The sequence below is a fragment of the Anomaloglossus baeobatrachus genome, chromosome 1 (assembly GCF_048569485.1).
Source record: "Anomaloglossus baeobatrachus isolate aAnoBae1 chromosome 1, aAnoBae1.hap1, whole genome shotgun sequence".
NCBI lineage: Eukaryota > Metazoa > Chordata > Amphibia > Anura > Aromobatidae > Anomaloglossus > Anomaloglossus baeobatrachus.
Window position 1 is genome coordinate 370,544,506 of NC_134353.1, and position 22,038 is coordinate 370,566,543.

Genomic DNA, 22,038 nt, shown 5'->3' on the forward strand with positions numbered 1-22,038 from the left:
AACATATATATGGAATGTTCAGGCAGTAAAATCCAAAGGGAATCTGTCACCAGGTTTTTGCCACCTAATCTGAGAGCAGCATAACGTAGGGGCAGAGATCCTGATTCCAGTGACGTGTCACTTACTGGGCTGCTTAGTGCAGTTTTTTTTTATAAAAATCACTGTTTAATCAGCAGTAGATTATCATTACAGGACTATTTGGTCTGCTGCCAGGTAGTCCAGCTCCGCCACACCCACCACTGATTGGCAGATTTCTGTGTACACTGTATATGGGCTGAAAGCTACCAATCAATGGTGGGGGCGGGGTTATAGAGCTCCACATTTAAATAACTGGTAGATCTGCAGCAGAGAAAACAGGGATTTAAAATCAAAATGACAGCAAGCAGCCCAGCAAGTGACATATTGCTGGAATCAGGGTTTCAATCCCTACATCATGATGCTCTCAGATGGGGTAGCAAAAGCCTGTTGATAGATTCCCTTTAACGGCTGAAGCTTTGGTCCAAAGGATGAACTTTTCTACCTTTTCTGACAGGAAGCGATGGAGAGAAGAGTGGGTAGCTGCTGTCTGGCTCCTGCTGTATAACTACAGATAATATGTAGAACCAGGGGCATACAAACAAGGAGCGGTGACAGACATGGTCATGTATGAACATGCTACAACGCATCAGGCATATATTGCAAAGTAATTTCCGCACATTGTTTATATAACTGCACAATCCATATGTTTACAGTACAGAAAAGGTAAGTGGCATAGATGTATATGCATAGGAGCAGCACAGTGGTTAGAATTACTGCTGTTTATTTGCAGTGCTGGGGTCCTGAATTCAAATCCCACCATGGACAACATCTGTAAGGAGTCTGTATGTTCTCCCCGTGTTTGTGTGGGTTTCCTCCGGTTTCCTCCCACACTCCAAAGACATACTGATAGGGAATTTAGATTGCGAGCCCCAATGGGGACAGTGTTGATCATGTGTATAAAACACTGCTGGCGCTATATAAGCAAAATAAATGAATGAAAATAATAAATATACAACTCCATAGAAGACGATCCCAAATACAGTGATATATATGGTACAATACATGGTGGTATTATTCATGTGGTCAATGTAACACAAATATTGCTGACATTTACAACATTCAGTATACAAATATTGTAATGTATCTATATAGAGGTTGAATATCTCGCTCTCTCTATAATATTATATATATATATATATATATATATATATATATATATATATATATATATATACACACACACACACACAGTGCATATATCCATACACTATATATAGTACAGATATCTATCTATTTATACATGGACTGTTCATTTTACAAATACAATACATATGTACATAGCCAGTGTGTGTATATATATATATATATATATATATATATATATATATATATAAAATCTGTGTGTATATATAGACAGATATACATAATATTTGCATGTACTGTATATGTGTATACACAATTTGACGCTTTTTGTGATGTACAAAGTATCAGCACATTCTCAATTGACTTACACACTCACACCGTTTCCCGGTGGCACACACTGGCCACACAGCAGTCCTTTGTGAACTCACGCCTCTGTGCTTGCCTCCCTGGCTCAGGGTATGTGTACTGTATATGTGTATACGTCCACACTAAGACTTCATATTGTGTATAACGTATCAGGTTGCTCTCCATTGCAGTACACACTGACACTGTTTCCCGGTGGCACACACTGGCCACACAGCAGTCCTTTGTGACCTTACACCCCTGTGCTTGCCTCCCTGGCTCAGGGTGGGTGCAATGCTGCCTGCCATCTAGTGGCAGAGCGTGTGCATTACACAGGAGGTGTCCAGCATCCACCAGCAGAGGGCAGACAGCAGTAGATAGAGAGCAGCTAGGTCAGAGAGTAGAGGGGAAGGCTTAGCTCCAGTGTCTGCACATTGCTGCTGGCTGGAGATCAAAGAGCGAGTCAGGAGGACACCCAGTCCTGCTGTGCCCACCCCTGTGTCCTGGCCTCCATCTGCTCTGTGCACACACCTATGTATATGAACACACATGCAGGCACTCACCTTCTCTGCTGGATTTCTCTCATGTAGGCAGTCTCCAGAAGTAGCAGGGGCCATTACTCCCTGCCCCCTCCCAGTGTTGCCGTGGAGAGCCAATGTAAAGATGGTTCCCTGGGACAAAGAGGGCACAGCAGGACAGGACTGGGTGCCCTGACTCGCTCTTTGATCTCCGGCCAGAAGTGATGTGGACACGCTGAAGCTGGGAGAAAGCTCTCCCCCTCCCTGTACTCCCCAACCTGCCTGCTGTCTGTGTGCTGCTGCCTGCCATCTGCTGGTGAGAGTGCATATCTCAGGTGTAGTGCTGCCCTGTCACCAGCAGATGGCAGACAGCTCAATAGTCAGGGAAGGAGCCTGGAAGCTCTCACAAAGGACTGAGCACAAAGGGGGAATATTATTCTTCTTCTCACCTTTGTGTTCTCTGGTATCCTCACAATTTACACATCGTTATTCCCAATGGATGATATTGGTAGTGATGGTAATGTTATATCGCTGAGACGTGCCTATAGAATCTATATAAACCAGCGCAGTGATGGCTCAGCTGTTTATAATTGCTCCATGGCCATAGATTGGAAATCACAGGAATTTCTGGATCAATGAACAATCGCCTCCGCTGCTTTCCTTTCATCGCTCATTTTTAGGCCCAAAGATTACAGCATGGGCATACATTTTGCTTTTATATGCTTTTCGAGAAAAAATAAACCATTGTCATTATGATTGCATGCCTAAGGATTGACTTTCACATACAACAGATTTGCGGTGAAATTCATCCAAATCTTTTCCGCACACGTGAATAAAGCTGCTTCTGTAGCACGTGTACGGATTCCTAGGAACCCCCAATAAGATATGTGGACAGCACAAACACCCTGAAAAGATATTCTAGAAAACAATGTAGAAACTGTACAGACAAGTAATTTATGGAGAGAAATCATGTCTTGGCTTATGGAGTCTGAAGGCAAAATACATTTTAATCTACATCCATTTCTATTTAGTGCCATAATCTAAACTAATCTCTAATTTGCTTACTTTAAAGGGAACCTGTCAGCAGATTTGGGGTCTATAAGCTGCGGCCACCACCATTGGGCTCTTATATACAGCATTCTAACATGCCGTATATAAGAGCCCAGGCCGCTGTGTAGAACACTTTATAATACTTACTTAAGGGGTGGTGCGGTGCAGACCGGTCGGATGGGTGTCTCCGTTCTCTGGGTCCGGCGCCTCCTCTTTCGGCCATCTTTGTCTTCCTTCTAAAGCCTGGGTGCATGATGCGTCCTACGTCATCCACACTAACCAACATTGAGGTCCTGCGCAGGCGCACTTTGATCTGCCCTCAGCAGAACCTCAATTCCGTTCTGTGTGCATAATGTAGGACGCGTTATATACCCAGGCTTCAGAAGAAGGAGGACAAAGATGGCCGAAACAGGAGAACGGAGACGCCCATCTGACCAGTCTGCACCGCACCGCCCCTTAGGTGAATATTATAAAGTGAATTTTATGTTCTATACAGCGGCCTGGGCTCTTATATACGGCATGTTAGAATGCTGTATATATGAGCCCACTGGTGATGGCCGCAGCTTATAGGCCTGAAATCTGCTGACCGGTTCCCTTTAAAAATTCCCTAGCCCTCCCTCCTTCCCTAACTACTTTATCTAATTGTTATTGTATTCTTTCCCCTACTTCCTGTGTGAGGACGCCTCCTTTGATCTTGTGGTCACTGTCACAGTCTCTACCCCCTCCCTGAAACAAAGCGACATCAGTGAGGCTGGTTACAGGGACTATGGGGAGATAAGGTATGCACACCAGTGACTATGTAAGGGGAATACGTGGAATAGCAGAAACTGCTGTGTGAATACTGACATGAAAAATTCAATAGCTATATGTAAGGATGAAATGTGAAAAATGGAATCTGCATTACTGCCATGAACATATGAATCAAGAGAAATTTAGCTACTGAATTGATCAATGCAATAGAGCCCCAACACTACGCCAAAGTATTTCTCTACGTTGGGGACCCTAGCTTGTATGTGTCCTCTCATGCAGTTAAAAAACTTACCGTGTATGGGAAGCTGAGACCCAGGCTATATATACGATGTGGATTGGCAATAGGTGTGTGTGGGGAGGGTTCCCAAACGAAAAACAACTAACAAATAAGAAATAACGTTTGGAACTCCATTCTATGTCTGAACTGGGTGCAAAAACCTAAAAACCTGCACCCAGTTCAGACATAGAATGGAGTTCCAAACGTTATTTCTTATTTGTTAGTTGTTTTTCGTTTGGGAACCCTCCCCATACACACCTATTGCCAATTCACATCGTATATATAGCCTGGGTCTCAGCTTCCCATACACGGTAAGTTTTTTAACTGCATGAGAGGACACACACAAGCTAGGGACCCCAACGTAGAGAAATACTTTGGCGTAGTGTTGGGGCTCTATTGCATTGATCAATTCAGTAGCTAAATTTCTCTTTATTCATATGTTCATGGCAGTAATGCAGATTCCATTTTTCACATTTCACTCTTACATATAGCTATTGGATTTTTCAAGTCAGTATTCACACAGCAGTTTCTGCTATTCCATGTATTCCCCTTGCATAGTCACTGGTGTGCATACCTTATCTCCCCATAGTGATGTTTTTTTAGGTTTTTGCACCCAGTTCAGACATAGAATGGAGTTCCAAACGTTATTTCTTATTGGTTACAGGGACTAGTCCCTGCTCTGTCCCTGCACTTTCATTGTGCGATGTGTCCAATGACAGCGCACTCTGTAGTAACAAACTGGTAATAGAGCAGTGTGTACTGTTAGTGCATGCAGTCAGGATACCAGGCGTTTAGAGATCAGCGCTACCTCTGCACATGACATCACTAGGCACTAGGGATTTAGATTCAAATGTATTTGACCTTCAGACCACCCCTTTAACACTAGAGATATAGAAAAAGATTTACAGGTTGGCTTACTCTACAGTCCCAGAGCCATGCAAATATTTTTGCTCAATCCTGACACACATCTAATTGTGGAAGCACGGACTCGCCCACAGGGAAACAGGTGAATCCATCTTTGGGCCCCAGTACAGGAGTGGGCACCCATCCCGCTGCATGAGCAGCATTTAGTGAATCAACAGTATTTTGCAATGCACAAAGGCAGCATCTTATTATTTTTTTACTGTAACACACTATCAAGGTTATTACATAGAAGCTGTAGAAATTTATGACTGAGGATAATGTAATACTTGCATGTACGGTGTTTCCCAGAAAAATAAGGCCTACTCTCAAAATAAGCCCTAGCAGGATTTTTCTGCCTTTTTGGAGTATTCCAATAATATAAGCTCTACTCCAAAAATAAGCCCTAGTTGCATACCATACTATAATAATGGCCTGAAGTAAGGCTTGGGTAGCCATTTCAGGATATGTAACTTTTATTGGTGTCCATTGCCCCATTATGTTGCTGTAAGCCTCCTTATCCTGCCCACCCCTCTGCGCCGGCATCAGTGATTGGAACATGTGTTAATGGAAAATGAATATTCACCCACTTCCCCCGCCCCTAATCCCGCCCACCCCTCTGTGCTGGAGTCAGTGATTGGAATGTGTGTTAATGGAAAATGAATATTCACTCACTTCCCCCGCCCCTAATCCCGCCCACCCATCTGTGCTGGAGTCAGTGATTGGAATGTGTGTTAATGGAAAATGAATATTCACCCACTTCCCCTGCCCCTAATCCCGCCCACCCCTCTGTGCTGGAGTCAGTGATTGGAATGTGTGTTAATGGAAAATGAATATTCACTCACTTCCCCCGCCCATAATCCCACCCTCCCCTCTGTGCTGGAGTCAGTGATTGGAATGTGTATTAATGGAAAATGAATATTCACTCACTTCCCCCGCCCATAATCCCACCCTCCCCTCTGTGCTGGAGTCAGTGATTCAGTCAGACTTACTACTGCCCGAAGATCACAGTGCAATGCTTCGACTGGCCAGCACCCTCACTTGAGTGTGACTGTTGCATAGAAATACACGCCAACACGCTCGGGTCAGAAGAGCCTCCGGCCAGTTTTAGTATTGTGCTGAGACCCTGAGGCAGTAATCCAGCAGTCTGACTAAATCACTGATGTCAATGTGACACCCCTGGACTATCAGGTCGTCACAGGGTACTGTACGCTCTTGCTCTTTAGTGCAGTATTGAAATCCCTCATGGTTCTGGGTCCCCATCTTACAGTGCTGCCTCCAACAGCAAATCAAATCCTAGATACACCCTGCACCACACCCACCATACACACCAGTGGGCGGCTTGAGTGGAATAGGGTCGCCCACCTAGGGGTCAGAAAGGGGAAGTGAGGAGTGCGGTGAAGCAGTAGTAAGGAGTAGTAATAGAGAGGAGTAGTGAAGTGGAGGAGGGTGGGAGTAGTGGCTCCCAGGAGAAGCTGACTAGGTTGCAGACGGTGGTCTGGACCTAGAGGAGTTGGACCCCCGGTTGCAGGGGATTGAGGCAAGGTGCCTGGACCTGTTAAAGAGAACGGTCAGCAGCCTGGTCCTATCACCGATCCGGGACCGAAGGCACGGCGGGGTACACGGACCCTAGGTCGGGGAGAAGCTTCAGACAAACCGTCAATTAACCTGCGGAGAACGGAGCCTTTATGGACTGTTCCCACTCACTCCAGAATCGGGGCACTAGCGCAACGAGGGGGATAGGGCCTTCCATACAAGCAGCCCACTAAAATCCCAAGCGTTAGCCCTGAAAGCAGGCTCCCACACTTAGCCACAGTGGGGAGCAGGGCCCGGCAAGTTCCAGACTACTGTGTCACTACGGTGACTTTAAACTTTGTGCCAGGAGGCAGGTCACGGATCACCAAGCAGCACTGCAGGGAATGGGATGAGCTCCCCTTGAGAGGCAGCAGCACCCAGAGACTTGGTTTACCCGGTTGTCAGTGTCTGCTTATTGGCTGAGTGATTAACTGAATGATTTCCCCTTCACAGCACCCAGTAGCATCATCCAGAGTCTCAGGGCCTATCCCTACCAGTGGAGGGCAACGACACCTTGCTGCCCCACTCCATCACCCTGGGTTCTCCCAACGGCAGAGGCGGTACTCCCAAATACCGCACACCATGGGTGGCGTCACGAACTGTAACTCCCCTGTAAATATCCCCCCTTTTACTTTAAAGTGTGGCCCCTAAGCCCCCGGGTTCGGAGACCCTCGAGCCACGAACGGACATTACCCCCGGATCCGAGCAGTTTGATCCGCTGCTGGGGCAGCACACTGACACAGAGGGGTGAGCAGGATTATGGACAGAGAAGGGGTGAATATTCATTTGCAATTAAGACACGTTCCAATCACTGACACCGACACAGAGGGGTGGGTGGAAATACAGGGGGGTAATACTTATTTGCAATTAACACACATTTCAATCATCCACCCAGATTAACCAAACCCCTCAAACATCTCTTTGATCCAAGTAGTGGATCCTCTCCTCCTATACATTTTTGTCAGATCTGAAGACTTTTAACTCCTTCATTACTTTAACAAGGGTTTATGGTTATATAGCAGAAAAGACTTGCCTGGTTTGGTCGCTCTGGTTTGGCACAGACGTCACCTCTCTTCTGCTGTCCAGAATCCTGGAGTTTCTATTGGCCATATACGCCTTCTCTCATTTCCTCAAACTCATTGTTGACAAAACTCAACTTATCATCTTTCTTCCATCCCACTTATCTCCTCTACCTGATCTGTCTATTACAATAAAGGCCAGTGCCCATGATCAGTGTCAGCAGGTTTTGAATGCGGCTTGTTTTTGCTGTGTCCAAAATGCTGTGTTGCACAGTGAATGGGATTTATAGACATCCCATGCTTACCGTGCTTCTTTTTAACACTGCGTAAACTGTCCCGTGGTGCCGGTTTCCTATTTACAGCATGTCAATTTCTCCTACGTTGACTCTTGAGTCTCCTACGTGAGAGAACGTGCTGGACACAGCAAAACTATGCTGTGTCCAGAACGCCTACTAATCCTGTTCATGGGCATGTACCATAAATGACATCCCCATTCCACTGCCTCGGAGCAACCCTTGACTCTGCCTTGTCCTTCAAACCGCACATCCAAGCTCTCACCACCTCTTGCTGCCTCCAACTCAAAAATATTTCCAGAATCCATCCTTTCCTCAACTCTCAGTCTATAAAAATGCTAGTGCATTCCCTTATCATTTCCCTCCTCGACTACTGCAACATCGTCCTCTCTGGCCTACCTGCTTATACTCTTGTGTCTTACCACTCCGTCCTTAATTCTGCTGTCCGACTAATCCTGCTCTCTCATTGCTATTCCTGCGTTTCTTCCCTCTGAAAATCCCTTCATTGGCTCCCAACTTCCCAAGTATCCAGTTCAAGCTACTAACACTGACCTACAAAGCCATCCATATTCTGTCTCCTCCGTATATCTCCAAACACATTTAATGATATACTCCAACACATAACCTCCAGTCCTCCCAAGACCTCCTCCTCTCCTCCACATTTATCCATTCCTCATTCAACCGCTTCCAAGACTTCTCCCTAGTATCTCCCATCCTCTGGAATTTTGCACCCCCACAAGTCCAATTATATCCTCTACATTCGAAACTTTCAGATGGAACTTGAAAACTCATCTCTTCAAGAAAGCTTAAAACCTGCAATGATCCCCTGCCAGATCATCATCATTGGAGCTGCCGCGAACCCCTGATCTACTGTCTCCCTCCCTATCATACTATAGAATGTAAGTCCACAAGGGCAGGGTCCTCTTCCCTCTGAACTAGTCTGTCTACTGTAACTTGTATATGTATTCTGTATGTAACCCCTTCTCATGTACAGCACCATGGCATCAATGGTGCTATATACATAAATAATAATGAGAAAGGCCAAACCTAGCAGCAAAAGCATATAGTTTTATGTCTGGACAGGAAAAAATCATAGCAAAAACTTAGGCAATTGGTGTTTCATGAGACAACTCCTTGTGCAATTTTCACACTGGCCACTTGAGAAGTTTAAGGGGCACTTTGCACACTACGACATCGCAGGTGCGATGTCGGTGGGGTCAAATTGAAAGTGACGCACATCCGGCGTCGCAGGCGATATCGTAGTGTGTAAAGTCTTTTTGATAGGATTAACAAGCGCAAAATCGTCGTAATCGTATCATCGGTGTAGCATCGGTCATTTCCATAATTTGGAAATGATCAATGTTACGATGTTGTTCCTCGTTCCAGCGGCGTCACACATGGCTGTGTGTGAAGCCGCAGGAGCGAGGAATATCTCCTACCTGCGTCCTGCGGCTCACGCCAGCTATGCGGAAGGAAGGAGGTGGGCGGGATGTTTGCGTCCCTCTTATCTCCGCCCCTCCGCTTCTATTGGCCGCCTGCCGTGTGATGTTCCTATGACGCCACACGACCCGCCCCCTTAATAAGGAGGTGGGTCGCCGGCCAGAGCGACGTCGCAGGGCAGGTAAGTGCATGTGAAGCTGCTGTAGCGATAATGTTCGCTATGCCAGCTATCACCATGATATCGCAGCTGCGACGGGGGCGGGGAGTATCGCGCTCGGCATCGCAGCATCGGCTAGCGATGTCGTAGTGTACAAAGTGCCCCTTAGACTTTATTTTGTTTCAGGACATAACTCATGTACATAGGCTCTCAATTGTATTAATGCTACCTTATGAATTGAAGTTTTTAATGTGCCCGTGAGGAGGTCATTATGAAGGGAGGGGGAGCAGAGTCACCTGTGACATCGCCTATTGTGATTAAGGGTACCTTCACACTTAGCGATGCAGCAGCGATCCGACCAGCGATCTGACCTGGTCAGGATCGCTGCTGCATCGCTACATGGTCGCTGGTGAGCTGTCAAACAGGCAGATCTCACCAGCGACCAGTGAACAGCCCCCAGCCAGCAGCGACGTGCAAGCGACGCTGCGCTTGCACGGAGCTGCCGTCTGGAAGCTGCGGAGACTGGTAACTAAGGTAAACATCGGGTATGGTTACCCGATGTTTACATTAGTTACCAGCGCACAGCTGTGTGTGCAGGGAGCAGGGAGCCGCGCACACTGAGCGCTGGCTCCTTGCTCTCCTACCATAGCTACAGTACACATCGGGTTAATTAACCCGATGTGTAATGCAGCTACATGTGCAGAGAGCAGGGAGCCGCGCACACTGCTTAGCGCTGGCTCCTTGCTCTCCTAGCTGCTGTACACATCGGGTTAATTAACCCGATGTGTACAGCAGCTACATGTGCAGAGAGCCGGAGCCGGCAGCACAGGCAGCGTGAGAGCTGCAGAGGCTGGTAACTAAGGTAAATATCGGGTAACCACCTTGGTTACCCGATGTTTATCTTGGATACAGCTTACCTCAGCTGTCAGACGCCGGCTCTTGCTCCCTGCTCGCTTCATTTGTCGCTCTCTTGCTGTCACACACAGTGATCTGTGTGTCACAGCAGGAGAGCGGCTTTGAAGAAAACGAACCAGGGCTGTGTGTAACGAGCAGCGATCTCGCAGCAGGGGCCAGATCGCTGCTCATTGTCACACACAGCGAGATCGCTAATGAGGTCACTGCTGCGTCACAAAAAGCGTGACTCAGCAGCGATCTCGGCAGCGAGCTCGCTGTGTGTGAAGCACCCCTAATGGATCCTGTTTTATTAGCCGTGTATATGGATGTTACCTGTCATTGTAATCTTACCACTGATAAGGAAACTGCTGCAAATCCTTCCTGAAAAGAAGGATGCATGAGTCTAAAAAGCCCAGTGGGCAATTTTCAAAATGACAAGATTACTACTTTTGTTTATTTTAAAGGAAATCTGTCAGCAGGTTTTTGTTGTCTAATCTGAGAGCAGAGCAGCATAATGGAGGGGCTGAGACCCTGATTGCAGCGATGTACCACTTGTTAGGGCTTGTGCGCACACTGCGTCCTGTCCATTGGAGAAATAAATGCATCCTCTGGCAGTTTCTGATTTTGACATTTTTGCTATTCTCAAAAAAACGCATCCGCGTGCATTTTGAGTGTTTTCCGTGCGTTTTTTTGTGCATTTTAAGCGCTTTTCCAATACATTTGCAATGCTTACATTTTGATGCGTTTACAAAACTTTGTCAATGGAAAATAAAGTTTCTTCAATCAAACACCATGAGAAAAAAAATCCTACTGATGACATTTCCTGATTCTACTCATTCACTATAATGTGAATATTCAGAAAAAGTATATTAATTAATAATATTTATTAATTAAAATTAATATTAAATATAGTACAACTCTCATTTTATTTAGGGCTGGATGTGAGGTCGACAGTACACCTCTTGACCTCACTTCCAGGCCAAAACGCATGCTTTTTTTATGTCAAAAAAGCATGCGGATTGCAAGATAAATGCAGGGAAAACACAATGCTTAGGATTTTGGCTGTGTTTTCAAACATCTTCATTGATTTCAATGGTTGATAAACGCTGCCACAACGCTGCATTTTTAAACGCAGAGATTTTGTCAAATGTTTGACTCTCAAAACGCTGCGTTTAAAAAAGCATCTTGCGCACAGATTTTGCATAATTCACATAGACTTTGCAGGGGAATCAGAACGCATGCATTTTGACAATGTGACGCTGCTGCTTAAAACGCTGCAGAAACGCTTGAAAAAACGCAACGTGCGCACAAGCCCTTAGTCTGCATGCTGTCATTTTGATACAATCACTATTTTCTCTGCTGCAGATCACAGACCTGAATAACCTTGTCCCACCACTGATTGTCAGCTTTAGGCCAGAGTCACACTTGCGAGTGCTACTCGCGCGAGTCTCTCATTGAATCACCCGGCACAGACTCACAGGACAGGAGCATCTCAGCTGCATAGACATACATGCAACCGACCCGCTCCTGTCAGGAGAGTGTGAGTCCATGGCGGGTGATTCAATGAGAGACTCGCGCGAGTTACACGCGAGGCACTTGCAAGTGTGATTCTGGCCTTATGTGTACACTGTGCATTGTCAGAAAGCTGCTGCTATGGTAGTGAGTGGTGGGGGCAGGGTTACACAGACTTGACTAGGAGGCACCAGACACTTAGGGGCACTTTGCACACTACGACATCGCAGGTGCGATGTCGGTGGGGTCAAATTGAAAGTGAGTGACGCACATCCGGCGTCACAGGCGATATCGTAGTGTGTAAAGCATTTTTGATACGATTAACAAGCGCAAAAGCGTCGTAATCATATCATCGGTGCAGCGTCGGTCATTTCCATGAATTGGGAATGACCCATGTTACGATGTTGTTCCTCGTTCCTGCGGCAGCACACATCGCTGTGTGTGAAGCCGCAGGAGCGAGGAACATCTCCTTACCTGCGTCCCGGCTGCAATGCGGAAGGAAGGAGGTGGGCGGGATGTTTGCCCCTCCCCTTCTATTGGCCGCCTGCCATGTGACGTCGCTATGACGCCACACGACCCGCCCCCTTAATAAGGAGGTGGGTCGCCGGCCAGAGCGACGTCGCAGGGCAGGTGAGTGCATGTGAAGCTGCCGTAGCGATAATGTTCGCTACGCCAGCTATCACCATGATATCGCAGCTACGACAGGGGCGGGGACTATCGCGCTCGGCATCACAAGCATCGGCTTGCGTTGTCGTAGTGTGCAAAGTGCCCCTTAGTACTGTATAAAATTTCCTGCTGATAAAACACTGATTTCATTGAAATAACAACATATAGGCTAATAAGCGACACATTGCTGGAATCAGGGTCTCGGGCCCTACATCATGCTGCTCTAAGAATATAAACTGAATTAAAAAACACAGGGTTTTTTTTAATACATGCAACACAAAAGCCTTATCTAAACAGTATGTCATTTTTTTAGAAAGGCTTTTCTTTACATGATATATCATCAATGTCAGATCAGTGGGGTTCTCACACACGACATCACAGTGATCAGCTGTTATCAGCTTTGTCAGTGGCTGGATATAAACCGGTTATGGAGCTAGAACAGCAGGGCTTTGTACACTGAGTCGTAGCCATTCCTGAGTATTGTAGTCCAGCTCCCATACACTTGATCTGAGCTGCAGCATTGAAGAGCGGGGACTTCACAGTGGACAGAACTGTGCTGATTACATCTGGCCAGTAAAGTGGGCTTTACATGCTACAATATATCTTACGATGTGTCGGCGGGGTCACGTCGTAAGTGACGCACATCCGGCATCGTAAGTATGATTGTAACATGTGACAGCTACCTGCGATTGCGATTGAATGTTAAAACATTCATCGCACGCACGTTGTTCAATTCCTAAAAATTGAACGTGAGGTTGTTCAATGTTCCCGGGGTAGTACACATCGCAGTGTGTGACACCCCGGGAACGATGAACAGATCTTACCTGCGGCTCCCGCCGGCAATGCGGAAAGAAGGAAGTGGGCGGGATGTTTACGTCCCGCTCATCTCCGCTCCTCCGCTTCTATTGGCCGGCTGCCGTGTGACATCGCTGTGACGCCGAACGTCCTTCCCACTCCAGGAAGTGGATGTTCGCCGCCCACATCGAGGTCGTGTGGATGGGTAAGTACGTGTGACGGGAAATAATCGTTTGTGCGACACGTTCAACAAATTGAATGTGTCACACATACGATGGGGGCGGTTACGATCGCATACGTTATCGTATGCTTAATTGTAAGCTGTAAAGCAGGCTTTACAGAAATATCATGGGTTTTCACAGCGAATGTGACCCCCTCCAAACAATGCAAAGGGTGAAGCCAGGGCATACCGGTAATGTGCATATAACGCATGCCAATCTGACAATAGATTTATGAAGAGATGTGTAGAAATTGCTGAAGATGGCTTCTTATATAAACATAGCTGTGTACCTATTGTCCTAGTGACAAGAAGCCGCACATAAGGGAGTTTCCATGCAGCGTAATTGCTCCTGTGCCTCTACTCAACAGATACTATACCATTACTGGCTGACTTCAATGTCTCAGTACAAAGAGTCTTTCATCCTTATGAACACATGGGTTTTTTTCATTGGAAAGTGCTAGAATTCCCATATGAGACTTGGAATGTGAGACTAATATTTACCAGAGTATAGAAATGCACAGCTTTAAATAACTGTCTATGCAAACACTCAAAGACGGCCAACAAAGGACTCACATAAAAAGTGTCTAATTGCTTAGTCAGTGAGCTAGGACCAGTGAGCTAGGACCAGTGAGCTAGGACCAGTGAGCTAGAACCAGTGAGCTAGGACCAGTGAGCTAGGACCAGTGAGCTAGGACCAGTGAGCTAGGACCAGTGAGCTAGAACCAGTGAGCTAGGACCAGTGAGCTAGGACCAGTGCGCTAGGACCAGTGAGCTAGAACCAGTGAGCTAGGACCTGTTCATTCTTAAAGGGGTTATCCACAAAAAGCTGCAAATGTTATAAAACAAATGGTTCCGAGAAGGCTGGGACTACACGGTGACATGAGTTACAAGTCACATGACCTGTCTGATTTTGCTGTAAATAAAAGAGCCAAGTTGCAGATAAGTCATACACAAGTTGCATTGAAGTCTATGGCATGTGTGTAAAATCAACTTGCAACCACTGATACAAAATTCAACACATTTTCGATACGTATGTGACTGTGTCGTAGTTCCAGGGAATCGCTGGTCACAAGACACCATAGGAAAGCATCACAACCAGTGTTGCAATATGTCCCATCACACAACACCATGTAGATCCAGCCTAAATGTTTGCTTACAAGCTGTTGGCATGTGGCTAGCCGTCATTGCCCGTGGCGCACAATATCGCTAGTACCCGTCACACATACTTACCTTCCTAGTGACGTCGCTGTGGCCGGCGAACAGCCTCTTTTCTAAGGGGGCGGTTCGTGTGGCATCACAGTGACGTCACACGGTAGGCGTCCAATAGAAGCGGACGGGCAGAGAGCAGCCGCATGAAAGTCACACCCACCTCCTTGCCGGAGGACGAAGATACGGTGTTGTTCGTTGTTCCTGGGGTGTCACACGTAGCGACGTGTGCTGCCTCAGGAACGACGAACAACCTGCGTCCTGAATGAGCAATGATATTTGGGAAATGGACGATGTGTCAACAATCAACAATTTGGTGCGTATTTTGCACCGTTAGCGGTCGCTCGTACGTGTCATATGCAACGACGTCGCTAACGAGGCCACATGTTCGTCACGAATTCCGTGACCCCAACGACATCTCGTTAGCGATGTCGTTGCGTGTAAAACCCCCTTAAGGATAGACTGTAGTGATACAAAACAATATGATCAAGCAAAAAAAAAAAAAAAAGATGGGTTTTGGAAACGAGATCAAAAACAAAATGGCTATGTTGCAAGGGGTTAAAGTAACACATTGTTGTAGCATTTTGACTAAAAAAAGGCAATAAAAAGTGTGAAAAAACACTTTTTTAACCCAGTTCTTATGTCACACTGGTGGGTGTGGAGCCACTGCGCCACAAGTCCAAGATTACCTTGGAAGGGCATAACTAAGTGACTACCTTGTCTTCCCTAGAGCCTCTGATGATGAGGTTAGGCTTGTGCTGGAAGGTAGCCACCAGGTACCACTCCAGGGAAGTTTCTGGTTCTGCGGCAGATTACCCCAGGGGTCAGGAATGCAGGTATGCACTAGCTACAGCCAGGACGGATAGCACAGACTGGTAGGTAGGTACTATCAGGAAGGCTGGTACAAACTGGACGGCAGGTACTAGCTGGACAGCTTGTAGAGACTGGTACATGAGCAGGGGTATGCAGGACTGGAACAGGCTTTAGAACTCGGGTACAGGAACACATGTTAGCGTACACAGGACGGGCACAGGTTATTGAGGACATGACAACTAGCAACATGCAGAATGCACAGGTTGCTCAGGCTTCTTCTAAGGAGGATACATTAAGTACCCATTGCCTCTCAGCCACAGGCCACTTTAGGAAGAGGGAATCGAGCGAGCGCACTCTAAGCGCGCTGCTGGGAGACATCTGCAGAGTGCGCAGGCCCCGAAAACAGGAAGCTGCGGCTGGGGCTGGAGACACCACAGAGCGGCTGGGTTGGTTAGTGTGCTGGCATCCACTCCTGGGTGGAGAAAACGGGACAATGCAGGGCCGCTGGCACTGGCGTTACAGCTTACCGCTCTAGCAAACTACACTGAGACTGATCACTGAGGCCTATGATTGGCTGCATTATTAGGTTTTAATAGTAGATTAATTTACAAGACTCTGGTCCATCAGCTACGACAGTAATCTCTGCCGGTGAAGTTCACACATCTCTTAACTTCCAGGATGCTTGCCACAGATTTTGATTAGCTAGGCTGAAGTGACGTCATCTGTGTGTCACACCACATTGATGTTGCACCAGCCTTGCTAATCAACAAACCACGTTAAGGATCCTGAAAGGTAAAAGATTCATGAGCCTCTTGTCCAACAACTAAAGACTACTGACCTGGCTGATGGACTGGAGACCAACTAATAGATCAACCCAACTCTACTCAATGGTCAAGTAACTAAAGAATGAGCCATCATCCTTTCTGCGCTTTGTGGAGAGCCCTGAGTGGCCTACACGTTAAGGATCCCGAAAGGTAAAAGATTCATGAGACTCCCGTAGAAACAACTAAAGACTACTGACCTGGCTGATGGACTGGAGACCAACTAATAGATCAACCCAACTCTACTCAATGGTCAAGTGACTAAAGAATGAGCCGTTATCTTTTCTGCGCTTTGTGGAGAGCCCTGAGTGGCCTACATTGGAGTGAAAGCAGATCAAACCAGTAACCAAATCTTCTTTTATTTTATAACCATCCCCTCATTTAAAAAAATATTTTTGGAAATCACATAACCTGTAGTAATAATAATAATGATAATAATAATAATTATAATAATAATATTTATTCACTTATATAGCGCTATTAATTCCATAGCACTTTACATAATGATATCGGGAATATATTACCTAACTTTTTTTTTTTTTCCGGAACCAATCCAAAGCCAAACTAGAAATTACTACTAGATGTGTCAATGTAAAGCCTGCTTTACACACTTCAATAGATCTTTCAATCCGTCGTCGGGGTCAAGTTGTAAGTGACGCACATCCGGCATCGTTCGTGACGTATTTGCGTGTGAAACCTACATGCGATCAAGATTGAACGAAAATACGGTGATCGCATACACGTCGTTTATTCCTCATACATTGGACGTTTTGTTGTACGAAACTAGTGAATTGTAACGTGTGACATCCCTCATACGATTGTGATGTCTGAGGCTATGTGCGCAGGTGTGCGCTCTGCACCGCAGCTTAAAAAAGGTCTGCTTCAGAGCGCAGCTGAAAAGCTGCGTTCTGAAGCGCCTCACAATGTCTGTCATTAACTAATCTCTGTCAGTCCGTCACTATCTCTGTTCCTCACTCTCTGTCCATGTCAGTCTATCCCCCTCTCTCATATACTCACCGATCCCCGATCCCCGGCGCTGCACGGCGTTCACACTGCTCTGGCGGCTTTTACTGTTTTGAAAAAGCCGGCCGCCCATTAAACAATCTCGTATTCCCTGCTTACCCCGCCCACCGGCGCCTATGATTGGTTACAGTGAGACACGCCCCCCACGCTGAGTGACAGGTGTCACACTGCACCCAATCACAGCAGCCGGTGGGCGTGTCTATACTGTGCATTGAAATAAATAATTAAATAATTTAAAAAAACCGCGTGCGGTCCCCCCCAATTTTAATACCAGCCAGATAAAGCCATACGGCTGAAGGCTGGTATTCTCAGGATGGGGAGCTCCACGTTATGGGGAGCCCCCCACCCTAACAATATCAGCCAACAGCCGCCCAGAATTGCCGCATACATTATATGCGACAGATCTGGGACTGTACCCGGCTCTTCCCGATTTGCCCTGGTGCGTTGGCAAATCGGGGTAATAAGGAGTTATTGGCAGCCCATAGCTGCCAATAAGTCCTAGATTAATCATGTCAGGCATCTATGAGACACCTTCCATGATTAATCTGTAAGTTACAGTAAATAAACATTTCAAAAAGCGGAGAAAGGAGTGCACCACAGCAGCATCTACATATATATAAAGAAAAGGAGTGCTGGAAATGCAATGGAATTTAAGCGAAACCACAAAAGAGAAAAGACATTGCACATATCCGCACAACCTATTTGTAATATCAAAACACCTTTATTAGTGCACTTATACACAATAAAACCATTTAAAAACATGAAAAGTGCAAAGACATCAACCTAGCACCCACAGACGTCATCAAGGAATAAATAACCATACAGTTTAAATGTATATTGCCAAGGACAAGTGGGTCTGCATGCCCCTGTTTGAGCAGTAACCTATGTGGGCTGCAATGGGCAATAAAGAATCACCTAAATGGCAATGAAAGACAGTTGTGCCCCAACAGCAGGTTTACAATGCACACAGGGAAAAACCATATCAAGGTAACAGATTTTACATATAGGGTACATAGCCCTGCATATAGTACCACACCGACGGATACCTATAAGAACATATGACCATAGGGTGGAAAAAGAGCCTGAGCCGATGACAGCCAAAAATAGACACATATAATACAATACTGTCGGCTCGGCCCCACACCCAAATGTGGCCAATAACCCACCCAGCTGGTGACCCCCAAGCTGTCACTGGATCCAGCGGTGGCCGCGGGTAACCTCAGTGACAGATCAGCTGATCGCCGGCTGTCTTCATTTGCTGTGTGGAGGTGACCGGAGCGGCTGTGTCTGCTGCAGCTCCGGTCACCTCCATGCAGCTGCGGTGGAAGCGACGCTGGATCATCCTGGATTACGCCGGACAAGGAGGGCTTTTTGGGGCTGATTAAAGTGGATAACCAGGGTATATGTTTGTGTTTTCATTTCTAATAAAGGATTTTTCGGGTGTGTGTGTTTATTTACTGTAACTTACAGATTAATCATGGAGGGTGTCTCATAGACGCCTGACATGATTAATCTAGGACTTATTGGCAGCTATGGGCTGCCAATAACTCCTTATTACCTCGATTTGCCAACGCACCAGGGCAAATCGGGAAGAGCCGGGTACAGTCCCAGAACTGTCGCATCTAATGTATGCGGCAATTCTGGGCGGCTGTTGGCTGATATTGTTAGGCTGGGGGGCTCCCCATAACGTGGAGCTCCCCATCCTGAGAATACCAGCCTTCAGCCGTATGGCTTTATCTGGCTGGTATTAAAATTGGGGGGGATCGCACGCCGTTTTTTTTAATTATTTAATTATTTATTTCAATGCACAGTATAGACACGCCCACCGGCTGCTGTGATTGGGTGCAGTGTGACACCTGTCACTCAGCGTGGGGGGCGTGTCTCACTGTAACCAATCATAGGCGCCGGTGGGCGGGGTAAGCAGGGAATACGAGATTGTTTAATGGGCGGCCGGCTTTTTCAAAACAGTAAAAGCCGCCAGAGCAGTGTGAATGCCGTGCAGCGCCGGGGAACGGGGATCGGTGAGTATATGAGAGAGGGCTGCTAACTTCAGTTACTCAAGAGATTAGTGGTCACCGGTGAGTCTTCACTGGTGACCGCTAATCAGGACGCGACACAGATAGAGCCGCAGCATCACAATGAAGTCGGGTGAGGTTCACCCGAGTTCATTCTGACAGTGCGGCTGTGTCTGCTGTGAACTAACATTCACTGCTGCTACATGGCTGTCTATGTCTGCTGTCAGCGGCCATGTAGCAGAGCTGAATGGCAGATGACATAGTAAAAACGCATCCCTACACATTACACACGCTTGGCAAGTCAATAAATAAAAAAAAAAAAGGTGCCCGATGCATACGTCACAGAACACATGATCTAAAGGATCGCACACAAAATTGATCAATTTAACATAGACTACTAACGCACGTGTGACAGCAAATGACCGACCTACATGCAATCTCATTCAATCGCATATGCGACCTGGGCGTGTCACATCGCATACGAGATCGCATACCTAATTGTAAGGTGTAAAGCAGGCTTTAGGTTTTCAAATTGAAGAGATGCTTCACAACATTTATTGTTTTATTGCTCCTGTACTTTGATGTCCGCTTATTGGCCCAATATGCTGCCTGGGCACACATCACGGCTCAAAAGTTAAAGTGCACTCTGTGGTTTCACATTGTCTTAATATATGTCATTCTCCATTCTGATTTTACAGAGAATTCAGGCTACTAATACATCATATAGTGACCCCCTTTTCACAGCAACATCTCCTTAGCTTTCATTTAGGGGTCTAACCACTTCACCCCCAGGCGATTTTACGATCTTTCATTCTTGTTTTTTCTTCTCAGCACATTTTTATTTTTCCATCAATATTGCCATACGAGGGCTTGTTTTTGCAGGACGAGCTGTACTTTTGAATGAATCCATTCATTTTACCATATAGTGTACTGGAAAACAAATTCAAAGTATGCTGAAATTGCAAAAAAAAGTGTAATTCCATAATCATTTTTTTTATTTACCATGTTCACTATTTGGTAAAACTCACCCGGCAATATGATTCTACAGATCAGTACGAGTACACATGTACCAAACATATAGGGTTTTTTGGTTTAATTGGTGAAAAAAAATCAGAAATTCGTAAATAAAACACATTTAGTTTGTGTCACCATATTCTGTGACCGGTAATGTTTTTATTTTTCAGGATCTTGGGTTGTTTGAGGGCTTATTTTTTTTTTTCTTCCGTCTGAGCTGATATTTTTCCTGATACCATTTTTGGGTAGATATGATGTTTTGATCACCTCTTATTTAATTTTATTGCAATGTTGTGGCATCCAAAAATACGATAGATCGGACATTTCTGAAAGCGGTAATACCAAATATGTGTTTTTTTATTTTTTTAATGAGTTTATTTTTTAATGGGGCAAAAGGTTTTTTATATGTTTTAAAAAAAAACTTTTTGCTGTATCTACTAGTCCCTTAGGGGACTTGAAGCTGCAACCATCCGATCACTTGTGCTATACAAAGTAGTGCATCAGCAGAAATTACAATCTCCTAAGAACACTGGCTTCTAGCCGGCATTCACAGTAGATTTGTACTGACCGACACAGGAGTCATTTGCTGACCCCAGGCTGTCATAACAACTTATCGGCACACCGCAATCATGTCACAGGTGTGCCTATGGAAGCGGAGAATGATGAGCCCACATCAAAAACAGAGACATAACTTTTGACGTACATATACGTCAAAATTTGTGAATCAGTTAATGGGTATATTGGGAAAAGTTAGTTGTTGGAGATACAATGCTATGGCAGTTAAATTTCGTATAATTTTGTTTTTAAAATTTTAGCACATATTTATACTTGGTACATAAAAGTATAAAAATATAGCTGGAGAAAAAAGTACTTAATACATCAATTCACCAATTTTCTAAGTAAATGTATTTCTAAAGGTGCTACGGACATGAATTTCTCACCAGATGTCGGTTACAACCCATCCAATTCACACAGGCATAGAAATCAAACCTTAAATGTCCATAAATGTAGGTATGTGTAATAATAAGAAATGACACAGGCAAAAGTATTGAATAAGTGAAGAAAAAGAGGTGCAAAATGCTATGGAAATTCACGACATCAGATGAAATCTGCTATGAACATAAATCAATCACATAGCTAGGTATTTGAAAAGGGGTAGGCTCTGCCACACCCACCGTGTCCCTGTAAAACATCCTGGTCCTGGTTTGATGGCACCATTTTTAAAAAAGCAGCTGGTTTCCCAAAACAGGAAGACGTGGTGCGGCGATGCCAAATGCCAGTGCAATATCATTGCCAGGATCCTGGAAGGTGCGGTCCTGTTCGGAGAAACTGCAGTTGCAGGGCTTGTAATCACGGCTATGTTTTGATGCTGGAGTCTCATTTTATCTCACTGTCTCCCAGCACAGCCATCATTACAGAGTCAAACTTCTATTGGAGAGTGGAGGGGGGAGGCATCTCTGGAGTTGAGGAAGAGGGAGAGATCTGTAGAGTGGAGGGGGAGGAAGGGGTCTCTGGAGTAGAGAGGGAGGTCTCTGGAGGGGAGTGGTAGGGAGGCACCTCTGGAGGTGATGGGTAAA

At 45.7% G+C, this 22,038-nt stretch overlaps 1 protein-coding gene across 3 annotated transcripts in view; it reads right to left on the bottom strand.

Annotated features, from left to right (window-relative positions):
* PSD3 (pleckstrin and Sec7 domain containing 3) overlaps positions 1 to 22,038 on the bottom strand; it is a 926,316-nt gene that overhangs the window by 572,756 nt on the left and 331,522 nt on the right. The window contains exon 1 of one of the 3 annotated variants that reach the window (XM_075352481.1): positions 2,067 to 2,249. The exons of the other annotated variants lie outside the window; for them this stretch is intronic. Coding sequence (XP_075208596.1) covers positions 2,067 to 2,120 — 54 coding nt within the window. The 5' untranslated portion in view covers positions 2,121 to 2,249. Of the gene's footprint in view, positions 1 to 2,066; positions 2,250 to 22,038 lie in introns of those variants that run through there. 3 annotated transcript variants of the gene reach the window in all.